At 33.1% G+C, this 18847-nt stretch overlaps 1 protein-coding gene across 1 annotated transcript in view; it reads left to right on the top strand.

The window, feature by feature from the left end:
• LOC148956455 (sialin-like) overlaps nt 1-18847 on the top strand; it is a 59846-nt gene that overhangs the window by 6108 nt on the left and 34891 nt on the right. The window contains exon 2 of the mRNA XM_089108306.1: nt 13216-13430. Within this exon, the coding sequence (XP_088964432.1) occupies nt 13216-13430 (215 nt within the window). The remainder of the gene's footprint in view (nt 1-13215; nt 13431-18847) is intronic.

Raw genomic sequence — 18847 nt, 5'->3', positions numbered from 1 at the left:
TAAATCCACAATGGGTGAAAGTGACCAATCTGGACAATCAAATGTGACAAGACACAAAGAAATATGAGGCTAGAAGATAAGCGGCAGCGATAACTACAAGGGACAGCGAGAATCAGAAGAAAATGGCCATCCCAATCTTCAACGCCAAAGAAAGATGTCGCGTAAAAACCAGTACAAATCTAAAACATTGCAGTAAACTACGCAACCATCGACTATAAGTCATTGGAACCCTTCAGCTTTGCATTTATTTAATTTGGCGTCCTTCATTTTCTCGAGAAAAGAGTAGCAGACAAAGGTGATTCATTTGGAGGTTGCTTCTTGCTTGGTCGAATTGCATTGCCATCTCTACAATTTTCAAATGCATTGATTTGGCCTTTTATAGAACGTAACTTGCTCTCTAAGGAGTTCTACAAGCAAATTCGAAATTTGATCTCATGTTTTGCTTTAGCTTCATTCACCTTAAGCGATGATCGAACCATCAATATCAATAGTCGTAATGTTTTCAGCTTCAAAGTAGCTTCACAAAATTATCACAAAGTTAATTTAGTGCCACATCGATCACAAACCACTGAAGGTGATTTTGAACCACCTTCATATGGCCAAATGCACTTTTAAAAACCCCGACGAAGCTGTTGAAGAACGCCTTGTACATCCTTTAAATTATAGGATGTCTCGTATCCTAATGGATCTCTTAGAAAAATATTGGGAGACACAAAAAAACTACGTCAAAGGTTAAATGAAAATACGAGAAGTGGAGGATAATGTAAATCAATCTCTCGTAACCTAATGGATCTCTTGGAAGTGAAGAGCAAAGAATTGTGCGGTTAGAAGTCACCAATGAAGCGATTGAAGAACGCTTTCCACACTCTTTAACTTATGAGATCTCTTGTAACCTAATGAATCTGTTGGAAGAAATATTGCGAGACACACATAACTATGCCAAAGATTACATGAAATGTTAGAAGTGTAGGATGATATAAATCCACGTGTTGCTTCACTGCGACAACAGCCTTGGCTAGAAGACAAGCGACAATGAGAATCAGTAGATACATATTATATATATATATATATATATATATATATATATATATATATATATATATATTATATATATATATATATATATATATATATATATATATATATATATGCCACAAACAGGAGTTGGGCTACTGCCCCTAAACTTTCAAAAGACCAGAGAGTCATCTGCACTTTCCGAAACGGATTTGTATTTCGAGTAGTGTGCTTCTGTTTGTCAAAACATCGACGAAAGAAATAAAAAAACAATCATCATAATAATCAAGATGACTGGAAATAACTAAGGGAATTAGACTGATTGTTTAATATATAATGATGTTAATTCCTGCAAATTTCAACATTTTTTTTTGTTTTTCAGTGTCATTATTATAAAAGAGAAAGTGTTTAAAATATGTATTGTTTTCAGTAGAGTGCGAATGTTACAATGGTCTTTACAAGTTTTTTTTTTTGGGGGGGAGGGGGTAGTCTACTCCTGTTTGTAGTGAATTTATTGTTCATTTGGAATCTAAATTTTGTTCATTTTACGATGTGCCTATTCATTATGAGCAGTGTCTTCTCTCTTAAGGGGAAAAACAAACAGGACCAAACTAAAGTGCTGCTTCTGCAACACAATAATAAAATGATGGTGTTTTTTTGCCTTTCTTGCTTTTATGTCTTTTCAGTACGCAGTCAGAAAGGACAGGTTGGCAGCAAAGATTTTGAGGAACTAATTAAGAGGTGGAACTCAAATTCGTTTCTGAGAGAACACCAGATAAAATTTGTTCCCTTTCCTTCGAACATAAGTTCTCAAGTGTACCATAGAATCCGTGCAAACACTACTGGCCTAAAACTCCATGCATTTTTGTATAAAACGTCTCATTCAATGGGATATCCCCTTCCTTCCTATACTGCCGATCATGTAATGGATTTTTTTCACACTTTTTATTTGAGTGCTATATATCCTCAAAACAGCTTAAAAAAGGCCTTCTCAAGCTACTAAAGATGTATCATAAGCGATAACCTACTAACACGGTTTTGGTTGGCCTAACCCTTTCACTATTAACGACTGTAGAGCTGGAAATTTTGAGTCTGATACTTGAATGCCTAGAGGCACAAGGGTTGGGTCAACTTCCATAGATTCGTTGCTAAATAGTGTTCCGGTATTTGATTGCAGCAAGAGAAATGAAATAAGAAGAGGGTACATTACATAAACTGGAAATTCCATAACCCTGAACAAAACAGGATAAGACAACCGTGCCATCTTGCGTTGTTCAGACGCATCATAAAGCTAATCAAAACACCTAAACGAAATTTTATTCGTAATTATTTTGTATTCTTTTTTTTTTACTTATGCTTTTTCATTGACCTGAAGGAAAGATAGCTGATTTTGCCATAAGGGCAAAAATGGTATATTTGTCTACATTTTTTACGCTAGCCCCTTTGTCCATACAGGTATAACCATTCACATAACTTGAAAGCAAAAAGAATTGTATCATTGCCAGCTCCTTTAAAGTGAAGACTATATTAATTACAAGCAAGGCCTTTTTTAGCAGTATATTTGATTCGATTCAATAGCAGAACAAATGTCAGGGGCAACGCTCCAGTGTTGCCTGTAATAAAAAGCCATAAACCTTCAATGTATTATGGTTTTTCCCCAGAGCCTTTTCATATGAAAGGGATGGTCCTAGGGCTCTTTCGATTGGACATGGAAACTTCTAGTTTCCTTTTTAAGGGTTAAGAAGGATCGGAGGTAGCCATCCACCTCTAATGCCCTTTTCAGCTGTCCTCTTACCAAAGACATCTTATTAAGATTTTGAAATAACCATTTTTTCAAAACAGACGAAAGGTCAAAGAACCATGCCCCGGGGACAACATGGCCACCCAAAGGCCATGGTGAAGAGCGTATATGCTACAATACTAGTCACTCCTGGACTATTGCGTCTTTGCAATTTTTTTTTTTTGAAGTGGAAATTTCCTTTTGTTTTCTCTGTTTTTGCGTACTCTACATTTTTTTTTAACGGGTAATTTGTCAATAATAATAATAATAACAATAAATTGTTGATAAGTATAATTTTATAATGCTTTATTGAAGTGTGTTTCTTTTTTCTCTTTTGTTCTATGTTCAGTCTCCCTTATCATTCTTTATTCTAAAATAGAATCATGTGTTTCAGCGAATTCGATATTGCCAGTTTGATAGTGCAATTTTAATTTTGTAAATGTTGATTATCTTACAAATTGGAACTTTTAGACACTCACTCAAATCTTATCTCCTTTTAAGTAGTTTTTTTAAACTTTAAATATATTATTCAGATAGATAACAAATGGTTTGACTGAATATCATAACCGAAAATATAAATTCTTTTTTGCTCCGATTTTCAGCCCACCTTTAGGTGGTTGTAACCTTCAGCCCACCTCTGATTGGAATAAAAATAATGACCAACGGTGTGTTAATAGATGTATTCCCCTGATTTCTCGCACTGTCCAAATTATGAATTTTATGTCAGCTATCTCAGGGAATACGGCCCTTTTTAAAAAATAATTCCTCTAAAGTACCTGCTTGTAAACTCCGATTTTGTTCAATGCTTAAAGATATATCATGCAAGTTATATTCAAAGTTAGAATAATTTAATCCTTAAATTATATTTATGAATTTCTTGTTTGGGTCTTTCAAGAATAATTAAGAGAATGATTTACTTGAAGATCAAAAACCTATGATAATTTAGATTAGACAAATTTGAGGTTTTTTCTCTTGAAAATTAATCGATTTAATTCTGTTTTTTCTTTTTTGCTAGTTTAAATAGGTGACGTGGTTATACGTATGGGAAGGTGTACGTGTGACTCAACCCTGGTTTACTCAACCCTCATTCAACGCAACCTCCATTAAACTCAACGCCTATTAAACTCAACCCTCATTAGCTCATCCTCATGCAACACAGCTCTCATTCAGTTTAACTCCTGTAGAGTTCAACCCTCGTTTAACTCAACCCCAGTAGATACCCTCGTCTGGACGACGGGGAGGCACCGTACCTGGTCTTCCCCTAGAACATGAGAGCAATGCACTCTTACATGGTCCATATATTTGCTGACGAAGAGAGCTTACTCGGTGAAGGTCATTAAACACTATTAAATTTGTTTATTTTGAATCATCGTCTTGAGAAACAAACCAACGGGTTCCTTTTGCAGACATATAAGGCCACGGACCAGTATAATCTCAATAGTTCTACGAGGGGTTACTTTGAGCTAACTCGTTGAAGGCCATTACACGCATATTTAACCCACCTTTCATAACTGGATCGACATTTGAAGTTTAGAATCCCATCGTGTTTTTCTGACTTTTTAAACGTTGGTTGCATGTTTCTAACGCTGTTCTTGTGTTCCTGACTTTTTGAAAATACTTTTCGTATGTTTTCGACCTTTTCAAGATTTTATTCGTGTTTTTCTTAGTTTTTGAAAATTCTGTTCGCATGTTTCTGACTATTTGCAAAATATATTCATGTATGTTCACATTTTTCTGACTTTTTGATAATTCTGTTAAGCTATCTCTTAGTTTTCGGAAATAATGTTAACGTTTTTCTGACTTATTTTCGGTTCATGGTTTGACTTTTATGTGTTACATGTGTTTTTGTGTGTTTGTCTGTTAGCTTTGTTGGTGTTTCCTTGTCTATTTTGGTTGAAAAGTTAGGGTTTGGCAAATTTAGATAAGCTGTACTGTAGTTTGACGTGTGTGTGTGTTAATTCTTTCTGTGCTAGGTTTCTTAGATATTCGTAGGTGGGTGTTGTCTGATGCTTATGATTTTGAGTGTTTAGTTTGCTATGAACTAGATTTTTTAGCCTTTTGTAAGTGTTTATTGTCTGAAACCTGTAGTTAGGATGTTGAGTTTGGTTTTTCGTTGTTTGACTTGTCTGAAACTTATGATTTGGGATCTTTAGTTTGCTAATTCTGACTTTTCTGAGCTAGGTTTCTTAGGCTTTCATGGGTCTGTTATCTGAAGCGTATGATTTGGGAGACTTAGTTTGCTATTTCGGAACTTTCTGTGCTTGGATTCTAAACCTTTCGTAGGTGGGTATTGTCTGAAACACTTGATTTGGGATGTTTAGTTTGCTATTTGGAATTTTCTGAGCTAGATTTCTTAGTAAATAATTTCTTAGACCACACTGCTTTTCTATTAAAAACAAAAAAATTTTTAAACAAGAAAAACGGGTTTTAATTTTCTATGAAGCAGTAAAATACAAAACAATTAATTATGCACAAAAGCTCCGAATATTTCGGCCCCACATCCGGGAGCCTTTCTCAACGGAAAAAAATAAAATAAAATAAATAAATAAAATAAACAAACTTAACTTACATCACAATAAAACATACTAAACACATAAAGGGAAAGAAAAAAAGAAAAAATATAAATAAATAAGAAAAAACAAAACTCACATATTAAATAAACACTTCCATGCACTAAATGTCTATAATGATTCAACTCGCCTCCTCCCAGTATATAAATGGAAATCTATCAAAAATGAAGAATATATTTATACTTAGATCAAAACAATAAAAGGTCAACTAACCCCCGGCCCATAACCCCTAATTAAATTTCACAAGTTCATCAACCAATTTATGAATTATAAATTGAATGGATTCGTTTGGTTGCAAGCTTAGCTGCAGTTCGTTTACTTTTCTCATCATTTAACCCATTCTGACCTTTGTTCGCAAGGTCATATTTCGTTTCAGAAATATTATTAAAATCAGTACTGGTTGAATATCTTGCCTGCATTTTAATTAAACTATTATAAATTGAATTGATCCTAAATTCCCCTTCATCTTTATTGATACTAGTACCCCCATATATTATCTTTTTTATTTCTATAATTTTCCTGAAGCTTTGTAAAAGTCCTACAGACGTATCTACTATTTTTGTTTGATCAAATAAAATACTGTGATGAGGAAAATTATAAAGATGCTCTGCAACAGCTGACTCAAACGTTTCTGGTGTTTTGTTTTGTTTTAGAGCGCAATCTATTGCATTCTTGTGTTGTTGTAGCCTATTTTCTAAAGTTTGTTGCGTTCTTCCCACATAAAATTTACCACAAGAACATGGAATTTTGTATACTCCCTTTTGCAATTTTCTCGGTACCTTGTCTTTCCCTTTATTTAGCAACGAGCTTATATAATGTCCTGATTTAAATGCTGTATTTACATTATGTTTTTTTAATTCTCTTCTTAATTTTTGTGATAAAATTGGTATAAAATGCATCTTTATGTAATGTGTTTCTCGATTTGACCCATCTTCTTATAATATTTTTGGTTCCGTCAACTATTTTTTCATTTTTCCAATTATTTGAGATATCATATTTTTCTGAGAACCATTACCTATTATAATATACTTAATAAAAATTATTTCATTGCTTATGTATTCTGGTGATGCTAATTTTAATACCCTATCAACTAAAGAAATAACCACACCCCTTTTTACCTGGATCGGATGATTTGATGTGAAAGACAAATAACGGTTGTTACTAGTCGGTTTACGGTAAATTGAAAATGCTAGTTCGTTATTATTTCTATGGATCAAAATATCTAGAAACGGTAACTTATTCTCTGTTTCCTTTTCAATTGTAAAAATTAATTCTCCTCCCAAATTATTTAAATGTTCCAAAAAACCTTCAATTTCTGATTCCCCGTAATTCCATATAACTAAAATATCATCCATATATCTGCCCCAAAATTTAAGTTTTAAAAAATATGTTTCTATAGCTAAATTTTCAACATACTCTACATAAATATTTGCTAACAACGGACTTAAAGGCCCTCCCATTGCTAAACCCCTAATTTGATGGTAAAAATTATCTCTAAACTTGAAATAGTTAGTATACCTGCTAGTTATTCTGACTAAATTTGATATAGTTTCCAGTTCAATTCCCAAAGATAATTCTTCTATCTCATTTTTTCGTTCCTCCAATTTTTTGGATAAAATACTAAATGATTTATCAAAAGGAATATACCTATACATGGATTATATATCGAAAATGTACAATCTAGATTCTTCTGATATTTCTACACTTATAAGTTTATCTTTTAAAAATTTTGAGTTTTTTATATACGAATTTTTGAGATATAATAATGGTTTAAGTGTCATTGCTGCCCATTTCTCGATTTTTACCGTTGGTGAATTGGTTGTTGAAACAATAGGTCTTAAGGGGATGCCTGTTTTATGTATTTTTGGCAAACCATATATTCTAGGGCTAACCAATTTACCGTAAACCGACTAGTAACAACCGTTATTTGTCTTTCACATCAAATCATCCGATCCAGGTAAAAAGGGGTGTGGTTATTTCTTTAGTTGATAGGGTATTAAAATTAGCATCACCATGATACATAAGAAATGAACTAATTTTTATTAAAGATATTCTAATAGGTCATGGCCATCTTGAAAATATGATATCTCAAGTAATTGAAATAAATAAAAAAAAGTTGAAGGAACCAAAAATATTAGAAGAAGATGGGTCAAATCGAGAAACACATTACATAACTTTGCATTTTATTCCAATTTTATCACAAAAATTAAGAAGAGAATTAAAAAAACATAATGTAAATACAGCATTTAAATCAGGACATAATATAAGCTCGTTGTTAAATAAAGGGAAAGACAAGGTACCGATAAATTTGCAAAAGGGAGTATACAAAATTCCATGTTCTTGTGGTAAATTTTATGTGGGAAGAATGCAACAAACTTTAGAAAATAGGCTACAACAACACAAGAATGCAATAGATTGCGCTCTAAAACAAAACAAAAAACCAGAAATGTTTGAGTCAGCTGTTGCAGAACATCTTTATAATTTTCCTCATCACAGTATTTTATTTGATCAAACAAAAATAGTAGATACGTCTGTAGGACTTTTACAAAGCTTCAGGGAAATTATAGAAATAAAAAAGATAATATATGGGGGTACTAGTATCAATAAAGATGAAGGGGAATTTAGGATCAATTCAATTTATAATAGTTTAATTAAAATGCAGGCAAGATATTCAACCAGTACTGATTTTGATAATATTTCTGAAACGAAAGATGACCTTACGAACAAAGGTCAGAATGGGTTAAATGATGAGAAAAGTAAACGAACTGCAGCTAAGCTTGCAACCAAACGAATCCATTCAATTTATAATTCATAAATTGGTTGATGAACTTGTGAAATTTAATTAGGGGTTATGGGCCGGGGGTTAGTTGACCTTTTATTGTTTTGATCTAAGCATAAATATTTCTTCATTTTTGATAGATTTCCATTTATATACTGGGAGGAGGCGAGTTGAATCATTATAGACATTCAGTGCATGGAAGTGTTTATTTAATATGTGAGTTTTGTTTTTTCTTATTTATTTATATTTTTCTTTTTTCTTTCTCTTTATGTGTTTAGTATGTTTTATTGTGATGTAAGTTAAGTTTTTTATTTTATTTATTTATTTTATTTTATTTTTTTCCGTTGAGAAAGGCTCCCGGATGTGGGGTCGAAATATTTGGAGCTTTTGTGCATAATTAATTGTTTTGTATTTCACTGCTTTATAGAAAATTAAAACCCGTTTGTCTTGTTTAAAAATTTTTTTGTTTCTAGATTTCTTAGCCTTTCATTGGTGGTTGTTGGCAGAAACTTATGATTTCGGGTTTTTAGTAGGGTATTTCGTGATTTTGCTTTTCTGAAATTTATTATTTCGTGTTTTTAGCGTGCTATTTTGGGCCTTTCTGTGCTAGGTTTTTAGTCTACTGTAGTTTTGAGTAGTCTTAGATTTGTGACTCGAACTGTTTAGTTTGGTAGTTCGTAGTTTGACTTGTCTGAAAATTATGATTTGGGATATTTGTTAACTTAAAACCCATATTTTATTGTTTCAATGATAAATGGGTTTTATTATTATGTATTTTTTCTAACGTGTTCAGAAGTAGTTAACTAACTATAACAACTGTTGTTAAATTAACTTAATGTAAATAAAGGAATTAAAATTTTAGAGATATACTCTTTGGTTTTAAGCTTTTTTATTCAAAGCTATATACAAGAAAAAACACAATTGTAGCTATTTGCTATTGATTTTCAATATACGACTCAGTCCAGTTTCCTTCCGTGCGGCTGACAATTGCTTTTAAACCATCCTATATGGCGGATTGTACCAACATTTTTTGTTATTATATTTATTGCTATTACATATCTAATATAGCTTTCAATTTTCATCCTATTCGAATATTAACCTGATTTATTTTGCTAGTTCTGCTATCAGGTTTGTTGTTCCTATTTTCAATTTACCATCTTGTGCGTCAGTGTTCAATTGTGTCAAATCATACATTTTTTTTTAATATTTAACTGTAAAAAATTATATCTTCCAAAATCTGTTTTTGAACTGAGATTTGAATCAAATTCAAAGGAGTTCTATGATTAGAACTTCTTTGAGGTGCTAAATGGGTGTCTTTGAGCATTTTATGTCTCTTAAAATGCCTTTCTATATTATGAATTGAAGAGTGTGGGTTATTATGTTCATCATCATACGCAAAAATTTTCTCCCTCTATCTCTTCTTTCGATCATTCTCCTTGGTTTCCTTTATTTTGTACATTTGTCTCCTGATTGACGATGTCTTTGTGAATTTTTTGGCAATGGCGTTGGTGCCCTTTTTGTCTTGAGCCAGTTGTAATGATCATCCTTCTATTTTGTTGCACAGGCCATAGAGTTTAATTTCATTTTTTTTTGTAAATCAGTAAAATTTAAATCTTTTGTCTCTTCTGTTTAGTATATTCTATACTCAGAGTTTCCAGTGTTCTCGCTGAGTTTGATTGATATTGATTATTCATTGAAGATGTATAACTATCATATTATCCATTCCATATATTAAATTCACAGATAATGAATATTTCTAATTCACTTCTTTGATTGCCATTAACTGTAACTTTATTATCGTTACACTATGTTTCGTTTTACTATTGATGTAAAACGGCGTAGAACATCATTTCACTCTTGCTTTGTAAATTTAAACCACAAGCTATTTCACGAACAATGCAACTATTTCATATGTTAGGCCAGTGCTTGAAATTGGGGATGCAAAGAGTCATGCTATTTGCCCCTTTTATGAATCTTTATATGATTAGATAGCATGGATTTATGAGGAAAAGCCGTAGTACAGATATTGCGATTACACACCTTTTCTCGAGTATGAACTCTCCTATGTGTGTATAAGCTGGAACTGTGCTGTGAGAAAACAGCTTAGCACATATTTTGCACACCTAAGGGTTTTCTCTAGTTTGAGCTTTTATATGACTAGACAAGTAAGAAATGTGGGGAAATGCTTTGGCACATATCTTGTTTGTATAAGGCTTTTCTTTAGTATGACATTTCATATGATCGTAGAAGCTAGAATTCTTTGAAAGCTCGTTGTTGTATATTTTACATCTGATTGGATTATCTCCAGTATGGACTCTCATATGCGCGGATAATTGTTATTTATAGAGAAAAGGTTTAGTAAAGATGTTGCAAGTATAAGGTTTTGTTTTTCGTATGAATTTTCATATGCCGTGATATGTGCATTTATGAGAAAATGCTCTGGTACAGACAATGAAAGTTTGAGGTTTCTTCACCAGTATGAACTCTCAGCTGATTGTATCTAAATCCTTCCATCGTGGCAAATATGTCATCTTAAACAGCTAAAATCGGGATTTACAAGTCCGATTTGCTAAATTGATGGCTATTAATATTATTTTGAAGAATTGAAGTTTTGATATTGCTTTTTACTTTCCATTGAAGGTCGAAATTGGAAAGAAATTATGGATTTAATTTCGAATTCAACGCCATAGCAATCTCTGTGATCTTCAACTGTTTCTTTTAAGAAACTAATTTCCTTCAAACAATAGGAATAAATACGAAGACTCAACAAAATTAGAATAATACTAATAGTGGTAAAAGTACAGCCCACATCAAGCTTAAGTTTGGATGATTTTCGTCAGAATCTACTAACCTATATTTTGCATTATCTTTTTGTACCATTAAAAATTTTCAGGTTAGAGCATCTTTTGAGAAATTAAAATACATATCTGTAGTATTGATATTAGTCTTTACTTTTCAGAGAATGTCTAAAGTCGAAAAAATCTGTGAATTAATATTCTCTTAACAATCTCTGAAAGTTTAGTGTCGATAAGTACATTCAAACTAGTGATATCAATTGCGTAATGGTAGGGTCGGAGTTAATTTATGCTAAGTCCTGAAAAAAAGGACAAAAAAGAGTAATAAAATGAATTGTTTTATATACCAATCGGAAAATTTATAATCCAAAAATAATATTTTGAAAATGTATCTATTTTTTTGGGGGAGTTACTCTTTGAAGGAAAACTAAAAATATTCAGAATCTAAAATAAATGGGATTGGTCTTAAGGGCTAGCTTCGGAAACTTCTCGAAGGTTTTGCTTATACACTCTATAGATTTAAAAATTTGTCTTTATTCTGCTCTGAAGGTTCAAGTGCAAGATAATCCATGGATTGAATTCAAATTAGTCAACAAGTAAGCTCAAAGTAACCTGTCATACAACTATTGCTAATATACTGGTTCGTGGCTTTGGATGACTGCCAAAGTAACTCGTTGGCTTCCTCTTCCAGACGATGATTCAAACTAAACAAGTTAAACACGCCTGTGATGACTTTCACTTAGTTAGCTCAACCTGTTAGCTGATATATGGGCCATGTAAGAGTGCACTGCCCCCATGTCCTAGTGGAAGAACCGGTAAGGCACCTCCCCGTTGTCAAGATGATGACATCTACTACCTCCATTCAATACAATCCTTTTTGAGTCAACACTCATTCGAATTGCCCTGTGAATAAGTTTGAACTAGGGCTGATTTGAATCTCAAAATTCGCTTGTCGCTTCATCCACAGTTTCCAACCTATATTAATTAACAGGGTTTGAGCTTTAGTTCAAATCAAGCCTTTATGATGAGATGAAAATGAGAAACGTATATCATCAACGATTCAGCTTTGTGTTTCTTTCATAAACAAGGCAGTTTTTTCAAAAATGTTTCCCCCGCTTGCAAAAGAGGATGGAAGGGGGATTATTTAAGAGGGAGATTTTAAACACCTGGTTAAGGGATTTCGACCAGGAATATTTTAATGGTAGATAGTTAATGGTTTTGTACCATTATACTCCTGAATGCGAGCATTAGTTTTCAAATGACCTCTTAAACACTCTCCGATGCTCTGTGTCATATTTGCCTGTTATTGTGTCTTTTATATTTGCTTGTTGGAAAACGAAACAAACAAATGAAACTCAGAGAGGAAAGAAACTAACAAAATGAAAAATAAAATCAAAAAGGGTGAAAAACGAGGATTTTGTCAGCCAGTGGCGAACCATGAAGAAGAAGAAATAAGTAAATATTTCGACAAGGACCTCCACCAAGTCGTCCTCAGTGCTAAACAAAAAAGAAGAAAAAGAAAGAAAAAAGAAAAAAAACACGAAAATCTAACCTTTCGAAGTTTACCTTACAAAAACAGAACAGACTGACAAAAAAACCCAGAAAGACAGTCAAAGACAGAAAGACTTTGAGTGTCTGTTCTGTCTTTGTAAGGTAAACTTCGAAAGGTTAGATTTTCGTTTTTTTTTCGACTTGGCGGAGGTCCTTGTCAAAATATTTGCTTATTTTTTCTTCTTCATGGTTTGCCACTGGCTGATAAAATCCTCGTTTTCTCACCCTTTTTGATTTTATTTTTCATTTTTTTAGTTTCTTCCCTCTCTGAGTTTCATTTGTCATGTATAGCCAGTGTGGTCTAAGAATGTATTTACGAAACAAACAAATATTATATTTGGCTCAAAGGGCAAATATCATATTTTCCTTGCCTCTACAAGACAAAAGAATAGATTGTATTGCATTAAAGCAGCATAAAATATAAGACAGTTCCGTAAGAATTAATCATTGAATAAAGGCCATTTCATTCGGGCCAACTTTTTACCATTATCGACAAAACGGGCTGTGTTATTTTCTCTATTTACATCGTCTATTTAAGGAGGTTTGATTCTGGAAGGATAAGGAGGGCTAAATTTACAGTGAAAAAAAGGAAGTTACTTTTTCAGAAATAGATTCTACTTACTATGCTTACATATCTATTTTTGATTAAATGTAAATTCTGTTGTGTACCTTAATCTTTATTATTTCTACGATTTATTGTCTTTCTTCTTTTTTTGTGATTTCTAGGCTGCATCAAGGCCCGCGTTCTTTTCACGGTCCTTGCTTCTGTTGGCCTTGCGATTCTTTATGGTCTCAAAGTAAATTTGTCTGTTGCCATTGTGGCAATGGTAAATCATACAGCTCTAGCTGATGCTCATCAAGGTGACGATGAAGATGCTTTAACAGATGTAGCTTTCACATGTGCAACACCGGATAATCAAAACTCAACTCATGTAGCTCAGGTAACGAAATACTTTTTATGAGTTTTTGATAAATATATATTTTTTTTCTGTTCCGAAGTAGCTATATGATATGCTTATAGTTCTTACTCTTTTTTTTGAAAGAATTAAGTACTCTGACTAAGTATTAAATGTGGCATTTGAAATTGTTATTAAATGCTTTTATGCTCTAAGAATGCATTATTCGGAAGATGAGTGGGGGACATTTGATTAAACGATATATCGATATATCGATATTTTTAATTTTGATATTCGATGATCGATCTGTCAATTTCGATATTTCTTATCATTTTTTTTTCTCAGATTAACTTTAGGGTTTGGTAAAGTTCAATAATAAAGCAATTTAATAACAAAAAGAGTATTTTGCACAATTTTTTTTCCAAATTTTTTGAATAAAATACAGAAAAACTTCTGTAACATGAACAAATATTACAAAAACCCTGATTTGGAGTTCCTCAGGCTCAGGATAAAAAAATAAGCTACTGGCTATTTTTAGCTATTCAAATCAGCAACATGTCAATATTTTCCACTGAGAATTGCTTCAGCGTTTTATTAATTAAATAAATAAAAAAAATGTTTTTTTTAACTGAAAGTAAGGAGTAATTGTCTCAGCAACACTAAAACTTAAAATAACAGAAATTTTTCGGTATATGAGGGGTATAACCACTCCTCAATACTTTGCTCTTCACGCCAAAGTTTCTTTTTGTATTTTAACAATCTCCTTATTATAATTAGACGGCTCTGTTTTTCAGGAGTTGTTTTTAAATAATTAGGACAAAAAGTAATAATTAGCATAAAGAACGAGGTACTGAAGAGACGGATTTGCCCTCATATACTGGATAATTTCTGTTCGTTGTAAGTTTTAATATTGCTCCTTAGTTTTAGTTGAAAAATTAGTTTTTTTAAAATTAAATTTCTGATCTTTTTTCAAATGATTCCAGAAAACTTGCCTTTTCTGTCCATGGAAAATCCCCCCCCCCCTAAGGAAATTCCTCCTTGGAGAGTATCTCTCGCGTGAGATCCCCAATCCCCCAGACAATTGAATCCCTGCTAAAAATTCACCCACAAAAACTTCTTGCGGACAATTACGCCTTGAAAATTATTTTTAGTCTACTTTCGTTTGAAAAAAGACTTCTTTTTCTTCTAATTTCTAACCGTTCTTCAGAATTTGTCGGAAATTTTCCTTCCGTGTAAAATTTTTCCTGGGAATTCTCCCTTCCCAATGTCTCAATTTAAATTTTGTCCCCGTGAAATTCTCCCAAGAAAAATCTACCGCAGAAAATCTCCCCCCCCCCCACGGAAAAATCCCCCAGATAATCGCAAGTCCTTTAAAAATTTTCTCAGGGCAATTTGCCCGGAATATCTCCACATGTAAAACCAAATTTGCAAAGGGAAAGTAAATCAAATAAACAAAAAAATCGTATAAGAATTCTGGTAAATTTCCCCGTGTATAGTTTCCCTTTGAAAGTTCTTCCTCAGACACTTCCCTCCCCATGGAAAATTCTCTCCTTGGAAAAACCCCCAACAGGAAATTCCCCCGCATAAAGTTCACTCTCCCCAAAAAATGTCTGTTTATTTCCCAATAACAAAAACTATAAGTAAACACTAGACAAATTTCATAGCTTGCAACCCTTTTCTACACGGCTTTGCAGGGTCGGGTCATCCCCAAAGGCATGATACTTGACCTTTCAACTATGCTGATCAAAATGGCTATCTCAAAATTTTTATGGAAGACTTTGGTAAAAAAAAAAGTAGCATGGGAGGGAGGGGGAATCCAGTTGCCCTCAAATCGGTTTGGTCACGAAATGTGGAACTAGAACTGTAATTTTCGTTCGAGCGAGCCCTCTCCCAATTTTATATGACTATTAGTTCGATACGATCATCCTGGCAAGAAAACCCAGAATAATTAAAACGCATAAGTGATCTTTTTTCTGGCAAAACTTTCGATTTTTCACATTTTTTCAGATGGAAACTAGAAACCCTTACAGTATGGTTCTCTGAAATGCCGAATCTGTTATTTTTATTAATATGAATTGGCTTTTTAAGGGCGTTCCCGTCGTTTCTACAAAATCATACAGATTTTCTCAGGCTATAGCTTTTGAATTTTATATATCAGAAATCGACATTAAAATCCAATTCAGTTGTTATATCTATTGCTATAAAAATTCCTTGTTTTACAGTTTTGGTTGCTATTTGGCCGAGTTACTCCTTACTTACAGTATGTTACCGCGAACTATTTGATTAGCTGATCAGGCTTGGAATTCACTCAGAAAGGACATTATCGGTGGGCATGGACAATAATGTTATGGCAACTTTTATAGGTATTTCTGACACCCCTATTACAAGACCTCCACGACTTGAGTGGATCAGTTTTTCTTGGAACTAAAGACTCCCTACTGAAAATCTGGAGAGCCGTGACAGATGCAGCTGCTGACGAAGCTTGTCTTGCATTGACTACTAGAACTTCATCATGTGATCCCCAAAAACTGGCTTTATTCTTGATTTTGCACTTGTACCTACTGATACAGATTCCATTAAGGCTCAATCCATGTATCTTGCTATTTTACCCTCAACTTGGAGAAGATTGTCAGGGGTAATATACAATCTCTAGAAACGCGGATTGAAGTATGTGGCAATCGTGAAGAGTGTGACCTGAACAAGACCTATACGCTTAGAAGGTATTTCATCTAGCCAAGCTAGATAAGCTTCTTCTCGGCCATTTTCGAAACAAATTTCTATGTTGGATCTTTTCTGCTCGACGTTCACTGGTAGATAGCAGAAAAAGCCGAAATAATATCGTTTTCGATAACAATATTTACGTTTTGGTATTCGATATCGATATTTTGTGCGATATATTGATATCCGATATCGCCTAACATAGGGACTAAATTCTCTCCAAAAGGGTTGCAGTCTTTATGGAAACAATGCAATGAAATTGAACACTCACGAGAAACCTAATCAGCCTTTGCCGAGCTTGATTAGTTTTTCCAGTGAAGGATGGTCACGTATAAGACCATCAATAGTCCAAAGGTCTAAATTATTAAAAGAGGGTTCACTCGAATGAAAATTTAACGATTTAGTGCTCTTTTTTTAGTAACAAAAGAGATCAAGCGACAGGAAATTGCCAAGTTCTAGCATTTTACCCTGTAAAACAATAATTTTGACGCACCAGGGCCAAAATGCTATTAAGCAATAGTTTTGAGAACCATTGTAAAAGGGATTTGTCTAGAACTCTAGTCTCAGGGCAATACTGGCGTGTATTGTGGCGCTGATCTCTAAAAATAAAAGCAGAGATTATAGCATACTTTTTTTTTTATAATTTATTAGGATGTTGGCCAATGAATTTCTGGTGCTTGTCCATTATTCAGAAAACACCCAAGTTGATTCAGTTTACAGGTACACGGGTTGAAATAACTGAGATACTTGGGAGATAGATAGAATATCAATAATTTGAGCTGCATATTTGCACATTGGGGGTGGGTGGGTAAGTATAGCGGGGCTGCATGCAAAATGTAACCTAACCTGACCAAAATGCCAGCTAAACATTTAATTAAAATATAGTTTTAGTAGTTAGAAAACTACTAAAATGTAGTTTTCTACTAAGTCGAAGCTAATTGTCTCCGTATACAGACAACAATAAACCGGTTTATTGTCTGATCTTGCATATCCATATTCTTGATGTTTTCTGAATAATGGACTAGTACTTTTTTTATTGGAAGGAGGGCTAATTATGTCCACAAAAAGTATTGCAGACCTATGGTTTCAAACTTTCTATGAGAGTATGAATGCAATTTTCTTATGGTCAATTTTCTTGAAGGATTGTTCTGCAAAAGTTAAACGTTTATTATAAGAATCGGGTTTGAGGTGGCGGTAGCTCTTCTTACATTTATAATATTCACATTTATTACTCTGAATATGGTACTAATTACAAATAAAAATTAAATACAACATGTTTTTTCAAATGAAAGTAAGGAGCAACATAAAACTCACAACGAACAAAAATTATTCTTTGTATGAGGGGGACTTCACCTCCTCGCTCTTGACGCCAAAGTTTGACTTTTTTCTCTCAGAAGGGCTGTTCAAGCATACGTTCGGTCATAAATTCCTTCAGCATAGGACTATAAAACTTAAGTGTAAAGAGCAAGAGGTTGGGAAAAGGCAGCTCCCTTCATATACATAATAATGCATGTTCTTTTTTATGTTTTATTGTTTGTCTTCACTTTCATTGATTTTTTTTTATCATTTAATCATGATTGGAGTGATAGCTTTAACCTAGTAAAGAGCAAACCACGGCTCATCGTAACCATAAATTAAAAAACTTTTTTAAACTGGTAATTAAGAAAAAACTTCCATTTGAAGCTGATTTGGGAATGGTAGCTAACATCTCGATTAATATGAATGGTAACTAACATCTCGATTAATCTGAATGGTAAAAATGTATTGCGAAACAAATTTATTGGAATTCTGAAAGATAGCCTAAAAACCTTCGGAAATTGTGTCTGATTGAAATGAAAACTACACCATTGAAATTGACCTTTTCGTAAATCCTTTAAAGAAAAATGCAGATATGAAGTTAGTCTGTAGGTCCATGTCTCCTCTAAATGTGGCATACTACAAATACTTTTTTGCTAGCATCGATCATGACAAAGACCAACCGCCCACCCATCGCAGTATAGACAACATGCCTGAAAGAAGAAAGGGAATTCCTCTTTCAAACATGTTAGGGAACAAAATCAAAAATGTATTGGTTCAACGTGGCAACACTGAAAAAGAATTACTATAACTTCGTAATCTTGAAACAACTAAACGAGAATCTTAAAATATTGCGGTTTTCAGGTAAAAATAGAGTTTCTGAAATATTAGGTCTATATATCTTGTCTCTTTTCTTTCTTAACTGTTATCTATCTTGTTTATCATATATTTGGTATTTGTTACTTTTTAAGTTTTTTCTTTTTTTAGTGCTGTAAGTGAAACCTAGACAGCTTTATTTTTCAAAATAAATTTAGCCAGGTTTTTTTATACTATAGCGTAAACAAAGACGAAGAAAAACTATTTGGGAGAAGAGTTTTATCTCCATCAGGATTTAGAAATATGGACTTATACTTATTTGGTAAACTATTCTAGATATTTTCTGTCACAGATCAGCTCTCAAAAACAAAAAATGTAATGACAAGGTTTTGTTGCCATTTCAAAGTTTTTCATTTTCAAAGTTTCAAGGTGATTGTTTTTACCCGGTTTGCTGAATTTTGGGTAACGACAAATCGTTTGTCATTTCAAATAGTTTCTAAATACAATTTTGTTTTTGGGGACATTGGCAATGGTTAAATATCCTGGCTGACTCTACATATTAGATGCCAAACCTTAATAAATTTCACCCAGCATTTACGTCAAACTTCAATAGAGTTTTGGCACTAATGTCA

Source organism: Artemia sp. Qi Xiang Cuo, chromosome 1, assembly GCF_049724085.1.
Source record: "Artemia sp. Qi Xiang Cuo chromosome 1, ASM4972408v1, whole genome shotgun sequence".
NCBI classification, from domain to species: Eukaryota; Metazoa; Arthropoda; class Branchiopoda; order Anostraca; family Artemiidae; genus Artemia; species Artemia sp. Qi Xiang Cuo.
Note: the sequence above shows the minus strand (reverse complement) of the source record. Positions and strands in the feature narration are given on the sequence as shown.